We start from the raw sequence: 21,666 nt of genomic DNA on the forward strand, positions 1-21,666 counted from the left end.
TCTTTGACTTGGACCTGCTAATGTAGTCTTAGTTATTTTAGCCTATGGGTTCATGAATTTATTTTAAATCATTGTGTTACAATTTGCCATGATTCCCAAAGTTCAACTTTATATCTTTTAAACATAGTTTTTGTAAGACTTGACTTGATATGTCTGATGCTCTGGACTTTTATTTGCAGTATTTGCACAACCCGGAAGTAAACATAGCGTACTTTTCACCACAAAAGTCACCCGCAGATATGGCTTCACCTTTTAATATGACGCAAACGAGAGGTGTAGTTGGGCATGGAAGATGGCGAGTGTGGAAGCCGCTGCGGAACATGAACGAATTTTACGGGAGATTGAAAGCACCGACACTAATTGTATCGGACCGACTCTCAGGTAAGATGATGGTCTACTGAATAATGACGGGAGTTATTACGCAAAGTTACCTTTGCTTGCCATTCACAAGAAGGCTGTTAGAAGTAGCCTAATCTGTTTGAAAAGGGTGTCTCCTCTATTGCTCAAACTTCCCAGACTTTCAAAGAGTCTTCCTCGAACTTCTAAATAGCTGATTCACCGCAGTAAACTCACAGAACTCAGAAAGAATACATTGTAAGTTGCCTATCTCTTGGAAGACGTTCTAAATCATTGTCATTCTGGTCACTTTGTAGCGGGTAGAGGCAGAGATTCAGCGGGACGCTGTTGACAGACTATGACTTTGTTCTAGTCAGAAGTAGTTAAATAGATCTTACTTTTCGCCAACTGAAGTTATTTTATCGAGAGATTAAAGCTATTTCTGTTTTTAAGTTACACCCAACGCGTTAGCTAGCCTACACATCGAAAAGTGTAGTCGTTGCGTTTTCTGCAATTTTACCTAATTGGCCAATTGGACCTAGCCAGGTTGAAATTCATATTTTTTGTCAGTTGCTTAAGTTGCCATCATGGTGCAATGGTAAGGCAAGTAAATATACACATAATACACAAATCTCTCAGAACAAGCATCAAACTGTCAAAATTGTTATAGGCCCATCTATGAAGATGACACTGGCTATTCACGAGAAAGCAAATTCGTCCCCAGAATTTTAGCTGACACTTTACGCAGGTTTCATGTTTTTAACAGGATAAGTTAAGACTTTCGAGTGGCAACAGAGCTTTGCCAGTGATGTGTAATGGTAGGCTACTTAGACCATATTTTGGGTAGAATGAAATATGTTTTGTTTTGATAATGTTGAGACAAGGCAAAAAAGCCAAGTGCAATTTCACATGCCTTACTAAAGTGTTAAATGAAGAGATCCAAAACTACCTGTTTATCCATCATACTGAGTTCGGAGGTCTCTGGTATAATGTTATAATGGCTGCACAAGTCACATAATCCTGTCTCTGTGCAGTGAGATAACATTTGCCTCTAAATCAGTCAAATAAACTGACTTTAGGTTAGATGGCTTTGTGGCTATGATGCTGGTCTTCTGGTCAGATATCTACACTGGTTCATCAACTAGTATTTTCCCATGTCCCTGTTTGCAGACTGTGCCGTTTGTGTCAGTTTATCTGATACGCACCATCGGACACAACCCATTTGAATGTTAGACTGATAACTCTAATGGAGAGGGGTTGTCCTGCAGCCTAGCTCATTATGGATCCCCTGGTATTGCTCTGTGAAGTAGAACCATACTTATGTTGGCTATAGGCTACAGAGTTTACAGAGGACAAATACATAGACGTTGTGCAAGGATGTTCATCAGTCGTGTGTGCGTGTCTCTGTGCGTATCTCTGTGCGTAATCGGTTTGTGGGTAGTTACAGTAGGCCTGTTTGTGTTAGTTGACAGTATGTGTCTGTCTATGTCACTTGGTTCTGAATAAATGACAGTGACATAATGACCAGCAGTGTGGCAAAGCAAAGCATTGTTGTGGTGCATGTGTGTGTGTGGGTGTGGGTATATGTTTGTGTGTGTGCATGTGCAGTGCACAGACAGGCTCGGCACTCTTAGACATGGCAGCCCAGGCCAGCACTGTGTTGGTGGGCTGGTTGGTCTCTGCTCTGTGTGAGTCAGTTCTCCCGGTTCCTCCACTGTTCTTTCATAAACAGTCCGAGTCTGAGTCAAAGTGCCCATACTTACACGCGGACGAGAACAAACAGTGCGCTATTTTTATCTGCTTTATGATGATGCCAGGATGTCTTCGGCAAGGATGTGAAGGAGTGCGTGTGGTGTGACTGTGACCATGTGTGTGTTCGTGTGTGTGTGTGCGCTCATCTGTTCGTTCTTGGAAAATATGTCCTTGGGCCATTTTGAGTGGCTGCTATGTCAGAAAACTTAGTAGAAGTAGAAGTTAAATTGGTGTCAGTGTTTAATGTGCTTTCTTTTGGTCCGTGTTTTTGCTTGTGAGTGTATAAATAGAGTGCATTTATATTTCTGTATGGTTCCACACTTGGTGTAAAATTGGGATTTGTCTCAGTGCTGCAATCAAAGATCTTTGATCAGCATGTTTCTGAAAGTGCTGACACTGCTGGGGCCGGTTCCCTGTTCCCTGTTCTACCCCAGAGTAAAAGATAGCCTACAATGCAAGCACAAATCAATGGCCTAATTAGACCGTGCCAGTTTAAAAACACATTGTTCTAGTTCTAGCATCACCATGCATTCTGGGTCTATATGATGAGCTATTTCTGGTGTCAGTGGCAGCTCGTATCTCTAACGGAGTGCCAGCCTCTTAAGCTTTTTCATAACGGTGCCTTGGGTCCGCTTCTGTAACCTGAGGGTACTTCCCTTATCTGTATGGCGGTTGCATCCCGGTCCTTTAGCACCAAATCCTGTGTGGCTTAACTGACCTTATGTGCCCAGGACCTGGAGGATCATAATAGTAGTGTCAGGTTTCTGATCTCTCTCTCTCTCTCTCTCTCTCTCTCTCTCTCTCTCTCCCTCTCCCTCTCCCTCTCCCTCTCCCTCTCCCTCTCCCTCTCCCTCTCCCTCTCCCTCTCCCTCTCTCTCTCTCTCTCTCTCTCTCTCTCTCTCTCTCTCTCTCTCTCTCTCTCTCTCTCTCCCTCCCAGGGGTTACATTGTTGTGTGTGCATATAAACACAAATAAGAATCAGACGACAATAAGTGTTTCATGGTGCAGTGTAATAGTGTTCCATTGGTAAGGAAGACACACACAAGTGCATATTTTGCCGAAGAGACATTCACTCCCACAAGAGAGATTTGAGACTGGATGGCTCTCACTGATTCCGATTACGAACACGTTGCCCAGTTTTATGGGAGTGGTTTGTTTACTCTAATGCCCTTTATGACGTCGCTCTCTCCTATAAAGTTTAATGGTGAAAGCAAATATGAAATCCTTAATGCACCAACATCACAGCGATGAGGAAGTAAACAATGACTAATGTCCAATCCGATGTATTTATTTTTTTAATTTGTATTTATGTGTGATCTGTTTAAATTTTTAATTGCTGCTGTAATGTAACACCATAATTTCCCTTTGGGGATGGATAAAGTAAGGTGGTCAAAATTACGCCAAGACAACTGGTGTGAGACTGCAGCTTTATTCACGATACTGATTTCACTATATATGGCAATTATACTAAAACAGTTAATTCAATGAGAAACATATAAAAATGATCCCACAGTAATCCATCTTGTGTTGTTATGTAGAATTAGTTGGGTGTATTTTCTTTTTTGCCAAGAAAGCTAAAATGTCGTCAGGATTTTCATTTTTCTCTACTGCGCCCCTTGTCCCTTCCCAGAAAACACTCTTAACATGCTTTAACAGTCTGGGCTTGTTCCACATCCATCTTGGGTGGAGTTTACTTAAGTTATAGATCCCTGACAGGAGGGGTCTTGCTCTTGTCTCCTGCACAATCTTGGCTGGTAAAAGCACTGTAATCTTGGAGAAGCCAATCAATCCCCCCCCCCCCCCCCCCCCCCCCATCTACACTAGGATGAGCCAGATACCGCTGGCCTAAGATAGTGTTCTGGAACTTGCAATTGGAAGTCTTGCAATTTTCAAATTGTTTGCTTCAGTGCTCGTCTCCCGCCCCACTGAACATAACTCTGCTATTCCAACAACCCTCTGACTGACAGATGTAACTGTTCACATTAATAGTACTATGTTCACATTGCATGGCTGTCACAGGCTCACAGCACTGTTTGGAATCAATTGCTTGTTTTATGCCGCATGGTTTAATGGTAGGTGTGCATTGCCAAACCCTTTTTGCAAAACCGGCAATGGCCACATGATTGACTGTAGCCTTTAGATAAGTTCAGGTTAGTCTGGCCAAGCACAGTGTGATTTGAAATTATGCCATTTGAGAGTGCAGTGCATATGCATTTATTCCGTTTATTCTAAATCATTTGGTGATTGTATTTAATTGAATTATGCATCACATTAAGCATGAGCACATTACTGTTAGTGAAACTGTTGCATGCTTCAGCCAATATTACTGTTGCAGTCCATTCAATGAGGGTTGGTCATACTATACTCTCTATCCTTAGCCACTTTGCTACCATCACCCATGTGTTGGTGTTTGTATCTGTTTGCACATACAGTACATTGAAACTGTATCCTTTAGAATAACTTAATGTTGGTTCAAAGGAGCTACCTTTACTTGGTTTCCTGTAAGATAAACAAGGCATTTTGTTCAAGTAGTACTAAGAATGATATTGCTTTGCTTATTGTCAAAGTTGATTAATGTTAGTGAGTGAGATGCATGATCTTGGCGCTCCAATGTGCTTTGCTCTTACGTCAAGCAGGTTGTTACCAGGTTGCCATGGGAGAGATTGGAGGTTATGTGCTGGCTAGAAGTGTTTTGATTGGCTCTGAGGAAGATGCTTGGCATGTGATGCTTGAAACGTTAGTCACTTGCACCATTAAAGTGCGAAGAAGTTATTCGTGTGTGCCTGTGCTTCCCTGGATCAGTCATCCGAAGTGGCACAGGATCTGCTGCTGAAATGTATTTTGGTATCTGATGGAACTCAAGTTTCTTTATTCAGTGCTCTTGATGCTTGGTGGTTTTAGTGTTGACGGGGGGCCTCCATTGCCGTTTTCGGGTAATGGCGAAAAAATAGCTTAAATGGCTATTTGGGTCTAGTGTGGAAGAGGTGGGAACGGAGAAGTCTGGGGTTGTGACACCAACACTGAGACAAGGTTGTTTTTCACTCCAGCAACAGGGAGTGGTCGATTAAAAATATATGGCCTTTCAGCAGAAGGAAGTGCCACTCTGCTCTCCTCTCTCTTGTCTTCCCCCTGTTGAGGAAGTCCGTCGACACGGTCTTGGCCCTGTCATCAGAAAGGCCAAGACCACGGAGGGCTACACGATAAGAGAAGACACGGATGTTAAGCGGAAATATCCAAGATTAATAAAGACCAAGAAGTCACTGGCAATGATTTGTCTGACTTGTCGTAGACAACTAGCACAACAAGTACTTCCATCTTCCGTCCGCCCCCCCTCCCCTTTCCTTATGGTCTGGCTGGGAACTACCAGTAGAGGCCTTCCCTGGCCTTGGACACGCGACATGCAATCAAGAGCAATTAACCTGCAAACAATGACCAACTTGATAAGGAAGTTCCTTGCTGTTCCGAGTCCTTGCAGTCCTTGCACACTGCCCATTCCAGGAGAGGCAGGGATGGACATTAAGGGTGGGGGTCACGAGGTCGCAGCCAGCAGGAACAATTCTTCCGCTTCAAGCAAACAATTGGAGGAGAGCCATCAGGTGGAGGTGGAAAACTACAGCGTTTGACTTGGAGCGCTTAGAACTCCCTTACTTTTCCTGCGCAGTGTTTGTGTTTTAACAGAGTTGTGGCGGCTGCAATTGGTGATTTTGCATTCATTTGGATGGGACATTTTGACATCAAATTATTAAGAATGAATTAGTTATGCAGAAAAGCAAGGAAGAGACAATGTCCCGTAGGCCATTTTTAAGGTGCAGCATTTGAGATTTAGAATTGCTCTTATGGTTGTGCTTCTTGTACTGTCAAGTTACAAACCAAATGTAAAATTGAATCATTTACTATAATGCCCTACTTATCCGAGAAATGATATTAAAGCTACAACATAAACAGCATAAAACCAGAAAGGTCTGTTTTTCTTACCCTTGAGAACAGTTGTTTTGGACTTGGGCCAACTTGGCAACTAACCACATACCCTCACAGTGCTGGGCATAAACAAAACAAATGGGAATTCCCGTCGATGAACTGAAACTCTTGATGGTCAGCAGACATAGAGTGACCTGTCAAGCCCGCACAGTAGAGCTGACTATCTCCTGTCTGTCTCGGTTGCCCCTGCCGACTAAGCCTAGTCCTTCATCAGCATTCATTTGTTTCACCGACAGACTAGAGAGAAGAGTAGAGAGTTCAGCTACCATAACTTTTTAAAGTATGTAACAGTTAAGTCGTTTTATCAACGATCTGAAAGAGAACATGCACAAACTGGATGATTTTTTTTAGGATATGCATATGACTGTAAAACGTTTAATATAAACACACAGATGCTCTTCCCGAGACAGCAGCGTCGTCTTAAATAGCTCTGTTTGGCCATGTGGTCAGGAGTGGAATTATCCGTGAAATGAATGGAGCCAGCGCTGCTTGCAGACGAGGCTGTGGGGGTGCAGCAAGATCTCCACCCTGCTGAGTCAGATAACTAGCAGGCCACGGAGGGTGACGCACAGGTCCAACTTAGCAATGGGTGGAGTCTTCCCTGTGACTTCTCACTCACACTCACTCGTTTGCCTACACACACACACACACACACACACACACACACACACACACACACACTCATTTGCCTACACACACACACACACACACACACACACACACACACACACAATCCCAGCCTTAATAACAGACTGTATCCAACCAGGCACCATGCTTAGAAGACTTCATATGTTGCCATCCTTTATTTACAACTGATCTACAACACACTAACAATCTTGTGTGGAAGATGGATCTCTCTCCAAGTCTGGCCTTTTGCAAGACAACATTGTGTGTCTCTCTCATGGAGGTCAGCAGCACAGCAGCTGATGTTGAAATCGACACTGAATGCTTTGAGTAACACAGAAATCAGGCAAACTTGTCCACTTGGTCAGCGCACATTCTTTTCTGGAGTGGATGACACAATGGTTGAACACGGCAGTTATTGCTTCCTCTCTCTCTCTCTTGCACAATGTCGGTGAAGTGATGCTGGAATGGGCATTTTGGGATTGTATATGCTCCATTGTCTCTGAAACACCAGATGTGACGGAATACACAAATGACCAGCTGACAGATGTGCTCATTTTGTTTGCATTGCCCACGCACCATATAGTGCAGTGAATGCCCATGCCATGCCATCATTATTTGTTGGACTAATAGTATCCTAGTTTCCCCCCTGGTTCCCTTCCTTGGAGGGATCTAAACCAATTCATAGGTTATTTTTGATTAAGGGCACATTTCTGTTGGAATTTTGTTTGTCCCAAGCTTGTCTGTGTGTGTGCAAACAATTCTTAACATAGCCCTATCTTTAATTATCCTGAGAGTCGTCAAGGGGCTTTTTTCTTTTTGAAGGTATTGTGGCAGTTTGGCCTCAACATTTTTCTTCCCTGGGTTCCGTTTGAGGTATTTTCAGTTTAATGCCTCCTGACAGCCTTGTTCCAAAAATATGTAACAGCATCTCACTCCTGAACCAACTACATCATAGACTACAACACAACCAACTACGTCACCAGAAGACACCAATCTCCACACTAGCAAGCTTTTATCTATATCAGTTGTTTTGCTTGTTGCAATTTTGGTAGGCCTTTAACTGGTAATTTTTAGATCAAAACACCTGTTTTTTCCCCCCTGTATTGAAGCTGCTGTCTCTATACTTTTGTCTCTTGCCTTCTCCACACTGAGGAACGTGAACGTGGACATTCCTGGTAGGGAATGCTCTGCGTTCATCAGACCCCCTATCTCATCAGTCTCTCCCCGTGCTGGAGGATGCCTGGCACTGTGACTGACCTGTCCTCCCACTCATCTACTTAAACCACTGTATGTTTCACGTGTGTTCCAGACAGCTTGGTACTGAGACCTGCATCAACCCTGTGGATTGTCAGAGTCCATAGATAGTGTCTTTTGCTGAAGCATGAAGCTGACATTCCTAACACGGTCTCAAATTAAGACTGTAAATTCATGCTGCTATTCCACTAAAAGTACAAACCCCGAAGGAATGCAAAAGGCTCCCATACATGTGCAAATGATAATACAAGTTGCACAAAATCAGTTTCTCTGAAGAAAGTGTGTTTTTGTTTTGTGGTCTTTTGAAGAAGGAAAACCCCGTCATGTTTTTCAAAGCTGTGATTTAATCTAGTTTTCAGTCGCAGGCCTGCGAGAGCTGCGCGAAGCGAGCGAGTGAGCCAGCCAGCGCCGGGGCTCAGGACTTGGCCACGTTCACTGGCAGCAGCGGGGGGTGGCCGTTTGATCGCGTTTCAATGTTTAGCGAGCGCCCTACGCCGCGGCGATTTCCTGATCATGTTACTGCAACGCTCTCCCTCTCACTCGCTAGAGAGGCCAACTAGGCGTCAGGGCCCTTTTGGCATATGGGCCTGACATTTAACACCAACACACCAACCAGTGTTTGATTTTGTACTACGTTAACCTCGTTGCAGATAAGAAAGATGACCGTGAATGACTGTAGAGGACAGTGAGTGAGTGAGTTACATGGGTGGAAGAATTTTCATTTCAGGAAGGTTGTTGTTCTGATTTTCCCAGCTTTTTCTCAGCTTTTCTTCCCAGCTAGTTCCCAGCAGCTCTTCCTTTGCCTTTTGCACTGCAGTGTGAGATGTGATCTCATACGCTGGCGATCCAGGCCGTTGGAGAGAGTGTGGCCTTCTGGGTAGGGGAGCTCCAAGGAACTTGGAATGCTGCATGACTGGATGGTGCTCTAGGACACTCACAGACAATTGCATTTCCTCGTTCATGCTCATGAGATTCATTTTTTTTTTTACTGCTGCCAGCCTTAATGGCTACGTTGACGTATGAGGCTGACGCTGGTTTTAGTCCACGTGACACGGGTCCGATGCGTTTCTTTTCCGATGTGGATGCACAAAAGTTATTTGTGCATAACAAAGGGGGAAACTTTGTACAGAAATTGTTTTCTATCATGTGCGTGTGTGCATATAAAACATAAAACTGTTAGCTTTTCAGTCAATCCCAAGGGACACATTAGGCTAATGGATGCAGGAAGATTACTCAATACCCGCTCTTGCTCTTGTTTGAACAATTAGATACAAGGCTGAGTGCATGATGGAAGAGTTGTGCGGCCATAGAGAGCAGGACCCGTATACAGTATGCCTGTCCATGTTTGGAGCTCCATTAGGGCTCCGGGCTCCATATGATTACTCTTCTCTTCCCTTATCTTCCTTAATATCTGAGACATTGGGTAGGATCTGACATTGAAGTAGATGATGTGGTTACAGAGAGAAGTGCAGTAGTGTGGGAGAACTGAATTGGAATGTTTGTTGTGATCTTCGGTCAGCCAGTAAACCTCACATTACCTTCATCCCTCTTTGCGTGTGTGTGTGTTTGTGTAAAAAACACACATATACATACAAACATATCAATCTATCTGTCTGTATGTGTCTATGTCTGTACTGTGTGTCTCCATGGTTTGGCCATGAACATTAAACATGCAAAGGCTCTCCAACAGCCTCCCCTGCCAACAATGCCAGTTGATAAGTGCAAGTCATGGAATTGCAGACCAGTTTCCCTTCTTTGGACATGATGACCTTTCCTGAAGGGCGGACAGTGACAGTCGAGGTGCAGTGTGACACCTGCTGCAGTGCTGGGGCAGCGGCTGGGGCTTTGGCAAAACTGGCAAAGCCTGCCGATCTTTCTGTCAGTTCTCTTGCCCACACATGTCTATCGGGTCTGTCCCAAACGCAAAGCAGCTGCCTACAGCTGTCTTATGCCTTACCAGGCATGAAGGCAGGGCTGTACGCTTAGCTTTTTCATTAGGAGCACAGGTGCTCCTAAATGAAAAAATTTAGGAGCACAGAGAAAAATTTAGGAGCACTAAGAAATGTCCTTGAAAACCTTAAGCAGGATACAGATCATTCACAGCAGTGGCAATCCTAGTCTCTGCTCAAACCCTCCACACACACAGAAAATGGCTTGTCTTGTTTCTATTTCATATTTTGATTTCCAAATTTGTATACATTTTGTTAACAATTTATAGCATTTGCAATATCTTGAATACTTCATATTGATTACACTTGTCTTTAATGATATTACAGTGGTGGTGTGTAGGTCTAATTGAATGTCTGTCACTTTAAGTAGCCTACCGTACTGAATTAGATTTCATTCGGTTTTAGGAAAATAGTAGCCACGCATAGTTCAAGGATAGGCCTACATGTTTTCATTAAATAACATGAATGTTAAAAAAAACTAATAAAGGTAAAGACAAATATTTCTGGTGTAATAGAAAAGATGAGGGTCCAGCTATGTTGACTCTATGATTTAGGTAGCCTACCGTGGCATGGCATTGTGAGTTGTCCCGTTCACTTTTTCCTTGGTAATGTTGGCTGGGTGCTTAACCTACTCTTACTTAACTTACCATGACTTGTCTTGGAGTTTGGTATAGGCTATCTGTTATATCCAATGAGTGACAACCAGTGCTAAAAAAAACGTTACGGAATTCTCCTGATAACGTTAGTGGAATGGATTTAATGTGTAGCCTACAAAGACGCAGAGTGGCTATATGATACAGCGCACATTTGCGATGAAAATGTTCCGCCTTTTTGAAGCAGGTGTAGCACCGAATCGTGGTTAAATCCATAATTTAGACAACAGAATCAGTAGGATACCATTTTTGTTTCAAGTCTACCAGGCCTATGTCAAATGCAGGCTCGGGTGAAGCTGGGAGGAATTTACATAGGCTATGGTTTCCACACCGTGTTTATCAACCGACCGTGATAATAATAATATTTTAAATGAACACGGTAATATAGTCAACATGTGTATCATAGTTCACCGTTTCACCGGTAATCGTTACATATAGTCACCAACTGATAAGGAACAGATTTAAGAAAAATAAGAATGGATTTGGAGTGATTTCTTGCGTGTGTGTGAGAGCGCGAGATTGATGCTGAAAGCGTGAGTGTCCAGCCAGGCGCAAGAGTTGTCAACTCCAGAGCTGTCAACTCTGAAATGTGTATACAGATGCGCGAAAATTGTACTATACTTTGATCCACTTGGTGTTGATTCATTTTAGGAGCAAAATGCGAATGAAAGGGTTGAAATCAGTATTCGCACGTGTGCGACAATAAAAAAAATTCAACTCGCACTAATATATATTTACTCGCATTTGCGACGACCTGCTCGCAGCGTACAGCCCTGCATGAAGGTACAAGTTACCAACTTTGTTTCGGACGGCATAACATGATAGCAAGACACCTGGTCAGACAAAAGCAAACCCCCCCCCAAAAAACTAAAATAAGCCTCTACATAAATAGTCGTATAACTGGGACAACTTTGTTCGGAACAGAGCTGCACGGAGACGGCGTTTACTGTAGATGGAGGAGGCCTCGCTCCTCCATCTGCTCCTCCCAGCAGTGCTCACGCTGCAGCACCGTGTGTGTGTGTGGCTCCAGAACTGGCCTCTTGTCTTCAGCCATGTGATATGAAGATCCACAGGAAGGACTCCTCGGGAGACTGTCACACTTGACTTTGAGTAATCTGCTGCTGCTGCTGATGGATGGATCTGTCTGTCTGCCTGCCTGTCTGTCTGCATCTCTGTCTGTCTGTCTGTTTGTCGGTTCATCTGTCCAGCATTCCTTTCTTCTTTCCCTTCTCTCACATTTCTTCTACATCATTCTAGAATGTTCTATTGTATTGCAGTTGGTTGAGGGTTGGTTGCTGGTCTAGAGAGAATCAACTCTGTCTAGAGGTCCAGCACTCAACAGAGAAACTATGTCTGCTGAGAGGCCCCTCTGGTCTCCCTCGCAAAAGAGCACATTTTTTCTCAGGATAAAGTGGAACTGTAAACAGCCCATCTCATTCTGTGCGGTGGTGAAATAGTTCTCTGATAATTGATTACAAAGCAAGAGGATGGACGAGGATGGGGAGCCACTTGAGTCCACAATTTACCCCCCTCTCTTCTGTTTTGCGAGGCTAAATTTGTTTTGCTGACGTGGGTGGTTTTGCAATAGACCCTCTGACTCAGGACTCACAGCTGCAAGACTCTCGGACGAGGTCATCTGCAGGGCGAAGTAGTGCGCGGAGATCGTTTTCCGGGAGGGCTACAAAAGGGAATCTCGAGGGATGATGATGATGATGATGATGTAAAGTTATGATGTTATGAATTATGGATTATGAATTATGAAGTGAAGAGGGGCTTAAGTGGAAATGAGGAGAGGAGATCTGCAGATAGAAGTGGTGATTGGCAAAGCTGTCTTAACAGTTTGGACATGCTGGATCGTCTTATAAGCATGAATGTGACACTACACCATAATTCAAATGAAACTGCTCATGGCCTCTGCAGTAAAGGGGTATGCACACACACACACACACACACACACACACACACACGTACACGTACACGTACACGTACAGTATGTACTCGTACACACACGCGCATATACACACACACACACACACACACACACACACACACACACACACACACACACACTTACAGTGCACACACACTTTCTTACACGTGTGCTTGCCACTGTTGAGATGTGTAAACAGCATCTGCTGCCAGCTCCACCCCCACCCCCCAGAGGAGCTGCAGAGCCCTTCCTGTGCCCTTTCCCCTGCAACTCCCCACTTACACGCCACTGCCAGTGCTTAACCAGTTGCTACTTTCATTGTCTTAGGTGGCCGCTGCCACCTACTGGCCCATTCATGTAATAGCTCTCTTGCTAAGCTCAAGGAACATTAGGCCTGGCACTTTTTCACGTGTTTACATGCATATACACATACACATACACATACATGCACATACGGTATTTACCCATATACACACACATATACACACAATAGTACATTTGAAAATAATGATTTTGTGTGTTAAATTGTATGTGTATTTTAAGTTATTATTATATTTTTGGAGTCTGGCTATCACTGTACTAGGCTAAACATTTTTACACATTAGTCTGGGGAGTCTTTTAAGATTAAACATTAGTCTGGGGAGTCTGCGCTTTATTTCTACTGCACAAGAGGCGTGATAATTGGGCATATTCAAATGATTCTGTACGCATTTGGATAGTCCTTCAACCAGTCAGACCAACGGTCAGGGTGAGCCTTATTAGATGAGCTAGTTTGTGATTGGACCCAGCAAACGTGGACAGGAAACAGGAGAGATAGATGTGCAGGTTTCCAGCCCGAGCTGCAGGGCGAAATCCAAATCGCCGGCAGATCAGGCTGGCTTTACCCAACCTAATATTTTTGGAGACTAGTTTATGAAATTGTGGATTTTTTTTTTTGTGCTCCTCTCCCAGGTCCGTCTACGATGGCCAGGCACATGGGTTCTTCATGGACAAGTTGGAGGGGAGGATCCGGAACCATGACCGTGAGATTGAGAAGATGTGCAACCATCACTTCCAGGGCTTCGTGGACTCCATCACGGAGCTTCTCAAAGTGCGGGCAGAGGCCCAGAAGCTGAAGGTGAGGCGGAGGACTGACTATTTATCACAACAACAACAACAACAACAACAACAACAAAACCATTGCATGGCGGAGGAGGTTTTCATCAAAGAGGAGAGTAGTAGTGGAGGTAGCAGGGAGATATCCTAGGGAGGCTACACCGGACATGTTGCTGAAGCGTTCCATACATGGAACATCTGCTGTAACGATTAGCTTCCTGTAAACTAAGGAGCAAAGCTACACCAGACATGATGGCGGCACACACAGTATGTTTGAAGAAATTAGACCCGTCTTCTAAAACTACTTTTACGCTCCACAAACGGAGTGTTTCACTTGTGGACCCCATGTAGCCCGGGCCTAAGTTGGGCTACCAGTACAGTGGGAGACTTTCCTTTTTTTGGTAAATGTTAAGGATGTAGCGAAATTAAGTAACAGTTTTCCACCGTTCTTCGTACATGGACTGTATGGAAAGGATTAGACAGTGCACTGTGCTCAATGGCACAGATGAAAATAGCATAGACATTGGTTAGTCTGTCCAGTGTCTGAAACTGGTGGTCCCAGGAAGCTCAACTGCAGACTCCCTTAAAAAGAAGCAAAAATGATTTAACAGATCGTTTCAAGGCACCGATCCTATTTGGTGAAGCGTGATGGCCTGAACAGTGTGTGTGTCGTCATCGGTTTTATTCAGTCATGCAGCAAGCAGGAAGCAACAATATGATTTGGTGTAGAAAGCACCATTATAATGTATCGGCTCAATTACCTTATATGGAGTTATTATAACTATATGTCCTTGCAAATGTTTTGTGCGGATTGTACTCTTTTCGATTTAAACTGAATGCACTGATGAGTGGTGAAAGGAGGTAGATGGAGGCGCAGAATGGAAGCAGAAGCCTTGACATGGTGGAGGAGGGAGGGGAAACTACAGTAATTTCCTGTGTATTAGCTGCATTGTGTATAAAAAACAGGACAGTGTTTTATGCAAGTTGAAAAAGCAAAATCATATTAATATCATATTAATTACATTAACCTCAGAGCTGAAGTAATTTTACAAGGTCAGTGTATAAACCTCGGCTAATAGTTGGGAAATTACGGTCAAGTGTGTTTGGACTGTGATGAGCAGACGTGTGTGTGTGTGTACTCTCCTCTAATGAATCCTTCTCTCCGCAGAGCCAAGTGACCGATACCAACTCACGGCTCCAGGATGACGGAAAAGAGGTACGGCACTTTTAAACAGAAATCTGTTCGCTTCATGGGGCTTTTATTTGGGCAGTTATGGGAACATTTCAAACATCTGACACATCGAGCGATCTGCATCGGATTTGGCTTGGCTTTTGATCTTTTTTTGTCTTTCTTTTTAAATTGCGTTACACCATGGCACCCTTTTTTTACCAAGCAAAAGTGGAGAACTCTCTGCACAGCAGTTGTTTTCACTTAGGTTCTGCTGACCAATTACAGATACAGATTACTTTGCTAAAGCAACTTAATCTGTGAGTTTTATCATTCATAATCCTTGACCCCACTGAACACTGATTAACTTATATTATTTATTGCTTTTATTGAGATCAATCTTTTTTGCACATTTCCATGTCTCCATGTTGTATCTGCTGTGTAGACTTGTTTGTGTGTGCGCTATATGTTGTACCTGCTGTGTAGTGTTTTGTTTGTGTTCCAAAGATGAATTTCCACAGTAGTGGACACAGTAGTAAGACTTCTATTCTATGTCACACACATCTTAAGCCACTATGGTGGCGGAGATTAGTCTGTTTGTCAGCCAGGTTATACAAGAAGTAATTATTGCCAAATCATACAGTAGGTGTGCCACCTGCTAAGTCGTGGCATGACTGTTATCTTAATCTTAGTCACCCCATACAATGGCAATCACTCTCAGAAATATACTTACTGGTATATACTATAGGCAATCTTACTGGTATATTATAGGCAATCTATTCTGAAATATACCTTTATCAAATATTTGCTTTTCCTATCTCTACAAAACATTTCATGGGTTTCATCAGGTCCCTTTCCACAGGTGTATGAAATAAAGCACCTAGATTATGAATGCTGACTGCAATGGTGCCTCATTAACTCACCTGTGGAAAAGGACCTGATAAACTCATGAATAGAGAGACAAAAGCCACGTTTACATGAACAGTTTTTTTGTCATTCCGATTAAACTATTCCGATTGAAAATTTTTGCGCCATCTGTTTACATGGGTTACTTTCTATTCCGATCAGACGCTTGTAAGCGCTTTAGAATCTTTGATCGGTTTACTGATCGGAGGTGTTTATTTGATGATTTGTATTCCAATTGAGCTGTTTTTCCGTTTCTAATCGGAATAGAAGTGTCCATGTAAACGGGGCTACTGAAATGAGTTTGGAAGCACTGTGAATGCAGATGGTTGGCAGATGTTTTGTGTGATGTTTTAAGATGTAATAGTTCTACTGCTCAGCTGTTCTTTTTTTTCACTCGGTTCCCTCTGTTCTCCACAGATCCTGACCACCATGGAGGAGCTGACGCAGTGTCGGGTCCAGCAGAGGAACATCGCCTCCACTGTGGAGAAGCTCTCCCGCTGCCTGCCCGGTACGCCTCGCCGCACCGCACCGCCCACTAGTCCCCCTCACCATCCCCACAACCAAGACCAGAAACAGAAACTTTATGTCTTCGCTTAACGTCAATGAAAAGCGAGAATTCCCTGTTGTTCTATCTTTTAGAAGCTATTATATGAAAGTTGCTTCTTGTGCACATTAAAGGATATACAGTGTGGAGCACAAGTATTTGATACCATGCTAAAACAGGAATATAAAATCATCATTTGACAATTGATCCTAATGCCTTAATTAAAAAAAATGAGTAAAAATCAAACCGCCAAGGACACCAATTTTCTTTGTGATTGAAGAATGTATCGTAAATAAATAAATGTTTTCCTTAAATGCTAAGGGAAGGAAGTATTTGAACCCCTATGTAACCCTATACATAGGGTTAACATAGGGGCAGGCACATTTTTATTTTTAAAGGCCAGCTATTTCATGGATCCAGGATATTATGCATCCTGATAAAGTTCCCTTGGCCTTTGGAATTAAAATAGCCCCACAACATCACATACCGTTCAACATAGCTAAAGATTGGCATGGTGCTTCTCCCAGTTGGCCTATTAGCCTGTTTGATTTGCATTGAGCTCAATGAGCATCAAACAGGCTAATAGGCCTACTGGAAAAAGCACCATGCCAATCTCTAACTATGGTGAAGGGTATGTGATGATGTGGGGCTATTTTAATTCCAAAGGCCAAGAGAACTTTATCAGGGTGCATAATATCCTGGATCCATGAAATAGCTGGCCTTAAAAAATGTAAATCTGCCTGCCCCTATGTTAACCCTATGTGTTAAAATTCCCATAGGGTTACATAGGGGTTCAAATACTTCCTTCCCCCTAGCATTTAGGAAGAACATTTATTTATTTACGACACATTCTTCAATCACAAAGCAAATTGGTGTACTTAGCGGTTTTATTTTTACTCATTTTTTGAATTAAGACATTAAGATCAATTGTCAAATGATGATTTTCTATTCCTCTTTTTAGGCAACTTTAGCATGGTATCAAATACTTGTGCTCCTCACTGTATATCACAAATCAAAATGCAAAAATGTGTTTGACTTGTAATGCAGCGTGCTATTCTGATCTTGTATGAGAAAGAAATAGTGTTTGGGCTTTGTAACTGTTTGTAGTGTTCTTTTTAACAAATGTTTAATGAATGTATTCCTTATTTCTTTCAGTGCTGCAGATGTATAGCAAGCTACAAGAACAGATGAAGGCCAAACGGTATGGTTCTATTTTCATTCATTTGCTTTTATAATGGCACTAGTTTTCACTTCACATACAGTAGAGAGTGATTCTCGGTCTATGGTATTGGAGCCTTTTTCCTTGAAGACCGCTAGAGGGTGACAGACCTCTGGAGAAAAGAGGCTCAGAAAGAACTGAAGACAATTGTGTCCCATCTGGGTCCACTGAAACGTTGGGACACTCTGCCCAGAACGCTCCAGAGGGATCCAGACCCCCAGAATCCCTCCCGGTGTCTGTCCCTGTAGCTCTGTGTGACCATGTAGCCAATATTCCACACTGGCTGAGAGCGTTTACATTCAGAGAGAGAGTGGGGACCTTATTGAGCTCCACCGCACCTCAGTGGTATTGAATGAATGATGGACAGGGTGGACATTCTGTTGATTGATTGGTTGGACTCTGGAGTGGATTTCGGGTCACATTTGCATTTGTTGATTTTGTGTCCCTTGATCTGAGAGACTCAAAGTGTATGCATTATGTGACATCGTGTCTCGACAATGTGAGGAGGATATTTATTTTACTGTTATTGATAGATATTTTTGGTTATTTCTCCTGATTGTAATGAAATTATAAGGAGACTAGTTTTACTGATCTGTCAGTCTGGATGTAACTACACATCCCCAGGTTCTAATCTAGACTAGAGGATACTTTCTCCCTGGCTGGGTACAGGAGCGCTACTCCCCCCTTGTGGAGGCTGTCAGTAATGCAGCTTCCAAGATGAGCACCTAGTGGCACATAAATCCTCCCCCCTTATCCATGCACCCCCGTCCCCGTCCCCCCTTCCCCGTCCCGTCCCCCCCTTCACAGTTGGTTTTGTCATTGGCCCTGAGGTAGTGGGCAGGTCAGCCAAGAGCAACCCCTCCCAGAGTGTGTTTGCGAAAGGATGCACTCTGGAGTTATTGATTTATTGCTCATCAATCGTGCGCCTGTCCTCTTCCTGTGTCTCCCACAGCCCCAGCCACAAGTGATTTCTGTTCTCTCTGAATCCATCTCTGAGAATTGGGGGGGTTATCGTTCAGACTGCCGTTTCAAAAAAGCGCCTCCGATGCATTAATGATCTTACCATATAGTAGCTGTGAACTGTTTACTTGTTTTCCTTCGCCCCCTTTTGTCTGTGATTTCCAGGAATTCTGAGACTCAATTTGTAATTTTCAGTAGATGCTTCAGGAATTATGGCGCAAAAACTGCTGACAACTGTGCAATAAAAGCAGCAGAGGGCTTGATATGCCTGATGTATATTGTAAATATATTTTTGCTGCGTGTGCAAAAATCAAGGCCCGGCTCCAACATTTGTCCCTTGGTATAACTCTGGTGTTCCACTGTCTTGTGTGTTTTTTTGTCATTGTGTGTGTGCTCGTGTATGCACGTTTTTGTGTGTGTGTGTGTGTGTGTGCGCGCGCGCTTGCATCCATGTGAGCGCACGTGTTTGTGTGTGTGTTTGTGTATTTGTGTGTGAGCGTGTTTGTGTGTGTGTGCGTGCGTGCGTGTGTGTGTGCGTGTGTGTGTGTTTATGTGTACGTGTGTGCAGGTACTATCCAGCCCTGCGGACCCTGGAGCATCTGGAGCAGCGCTGTCTGCCGCAGGCGGGAGAGTACCGCTTCTGCGCCATCATGGCCGAGAACATCCCGCGGCTGCGCGTCCACATCCGAGACGTGTCCATGTCGGACCTCAAGGACTTCCTGGAGAGCATCCGCAAGCACTCGGATAAGATCGGCGAGACGGCAATGAAACAGGTGAACCCCCCCGCCCTCCCCTCCACAAGTGGTCCCCTCCTGCCAATGGGCTCTCCTCGTTGGTCACTGCACAGACCACAGACCACAGACCACACAGGGAAGGTGCTGCCAACAGGTTGCTCCTGTCCTCCTTACCCTCCGCTGAATCATCCCCCCCCCCCGCCTTTCCCTCGTAACCTTCCTCTCACCCCGGCTGCTGGGCACAGCACCATTGGCTCCCCATCCCCTCCCCAGAGAGTCCAATCCCCCTGTAATGTAATGTAATGGAGATCATCATGAGAACAGGGCCTCCTACGGTCTCCGCTGTCCTCCTGTTTTGTGCCGTCCAGGACCCTGAGGAGAATTGCGAGTTGACAGTCTGTTTTGAGTTGACCAAGTGTGTTAAATTGTTGATAAATTCCAGAGGGGCAATCCAGCTTTTGCTGTTAGTGTGTGTGTGTGTGTGTGTGTGTGTGAGATGAGTCCACATGTAAGTGTTGGCGGATTGGCCCGGCACGCTCTGAAGCATAGCTCGAGGACGAAAGGCAAAAGCAAACCATGTGAGAGGGCTTGCCTGGACTCAGGGAAAGGAACCCAAATGTCCTCGGAGTTGGTTCTGCTTCATTAGTCCAAGATGGGAGAGAGGGGGTGAAGGAACAGTGAAAAGGCTGCGCGTTACACTGCTGCCAATATAAGTGAACAATGCTCTCACTCTCACTCTTCTTCTCTCTCTCTCTCTCTCTCTCTCTCTCTCTCTCTCTCTTTCTAGGTCTTTCTTTCTCGAATGCGCGATTCACACCCGAATGAGCTGATTCACACCCGATTCTGTGTCTGTCATACAGGCAACGACTGCAGCTACTATCTTGTTGTCTTATCGTGTGCGTTATCCAGAATTTTTCTTCCTTCTCTCCGTCTCACGTTTCCTTTTTCTAGCTCCCTTTCCCAAATCCTAGTTAGCTTCAGGTAGGACATATTGGACATAGAAGTGCCGTGACCTCTTTTCTTTCTTCTCTCTCTTATTGTTTGAAAATCAGAAACAGTTATAAACAGTTTAATAAGCTGTGGTTGATCTCCGTAAACAAGGCTTGAAAACGTGAATATTCGAGCAATGCTCTCCACGTGTTACTTTGTGTTTGAGTGTTCTGCAAGCACCGCAGAGTTTGTTACCAATCTCGATGCTAAGTCCAGGCATGACTTGAATTAACTTCACCATGGTCCGTTAATTAGCCCATTTGCCATTTGCCTTCGGGCCTTTAAATGATTACACTCTCTGGATTTGTCTTGTGAAGAATGTGTGCGTGTTTCTGAAATGGTTGGATCACTGCAGGAATCCGTGGAGGACCGACAGTGAGCACATTTCAGGCAGGACTTCTCCCTCTCTGGACCCATCTCTCCATTGATGAGAGACATGGCTTTGGGGTTTGGCAGATGCGGCCCCATCCTTCGAGCTGCAGTCCCAGTGCATTCCCACAGTCCCATTCTCGGCGCTGAGGAGTGCCAGTGCATTGCAGTCTTCTGTGTGTTTGCCTTTTCCCGCTCCACATTTACACGCACATTTAGTCGTTTAGCTACATTTTAGCTGACTGTTATTCAAAGCGTCTTACAAAAAAGGAACAATTAAGGTATGGTGCGACTAGGACATGTTAGTGGAGCAATAAGTCTACTCTCCTAGAATAGAATGACCACTGAAGCACATTGAAGTCAAGGGAAGAAAAGGGGATGTCAGGATAGAGAAGGTTGTGGTAAGTGCTAGATGATGAAGCTACATACTCACTGCATACTCACAGCATACTCACATCTGTCCTGACTACTTGAAACCCGCCCTTTGACTTTCATCTTGACATGCAGTGAATAGTTGCCGAGACCCTTTGTCCTTTGGACATTTGTACAGTGACCCCCCCCCCCCCCCCCCACATGGTCTGCACGGTCTGCAAATTGATACGTTTTTTAGACCGGAATGTTTGTGGGACAAATGCTTGCAGAACCCTTTGACATCTGGATCCACAACAAGTCTTGCCACGCTGAAAGAAGATCTCTTTTTCTTTCGCTCTTGTCCCTCTCCATCCTCTGTCCATCTCTGCCATTGTATCCCCCTCTCTCCCTCTCTTTTACCCCTCCATTCCCCCTCTTTCCCCTCCTTGCCCTGATGTTGTCTCTCCTCTGCCTCTGTCCTGTGGCCCTCTGCTTGGGTCCCTTGGAATGAAACAACGCTCTGACACCAGACACATTCTTGGTGAGCATCCACCGGTCTCTCTCTCTCTCTCTCTCTCTCTCTCTCTCTCTCTCTCTCTCTCTCTCTCTCTCTCTCTCTCTCTCTCTCTCTGGAGTGACTGCATGCCTTTCGTCCTTCGTAAATGAAGGAATGCTGCCCGTTCTCTTCTCCCTTCTCCAGAACTTTCTCCTCCAAAGGATGTCGCTGGTTGCCATTAGCTGAGGTTCTTCTGGCAGCACCAACGCTGTTTAATACTCACCATCCTTGCCCTCTAAGCTTCTTTAGCTGCCCATTTGTTATTGCATGGTAGTTAGCTTCAGGGAATGGAGTT

The 21,666-nt window shown here is 44.2% G+C and overlaps 1 protein-coding gene across 2 annotated transcripts in view; it reads left to right on the top strand.

Annotated features, from left to right (window-relative positions):
* The first annotated feature begins 279 nt into the window (after positions 1–279).
* The window catches only part of exoc6b (exocyst complex component 6B), a 98,398-nt gene continuing 77,011 nt past the window's right edge, over positions 280–21,666 (top strand). For both annotated transcript variants that reach the window (XM_062516410.1, XM_062516411.1), the window contains exons 1-6: positions 280–381; positions 13,431–13,596; positions 14,743–14,790; positions 16,066–16,156; positions 17,348–17,393; positions 18,940–19,144. In XM_062516410.1, the coding sequence (XP_062372394.1) occupies positions 293–381; positions 13,431–13,596; positions 14,743–14,790; positions 16,066–16,156; positions 17,348–17,393; positions 18,940–19,144 (645 nt within the window). In that variant the 5' untranslated portion in view covers positions 280–292. The remainder of the gene's footprint in view (positions 382–13,430; positions 13,597–14,742; positions 14,791–16,065; positions 16,157–17,347; positions 17,394–18,939; positions 19,145–21,666) is intronic.

The sequence above is a fragment of the Sardina pilchardus genome, chromosome 16 (genome assembly GCF_963854185.1).
Source record: "Sardina pilchardus chromosome 16, fSarPil1.1, whole genome shotgun sequence".
Classification (NCBI taxonomy): domain Eukaryota; kingdom Metazoa; phylum Chordata; class Actinopteri; order Clupeiformes; family Clupeidae; genus Sardina; species Sardina pilchardus.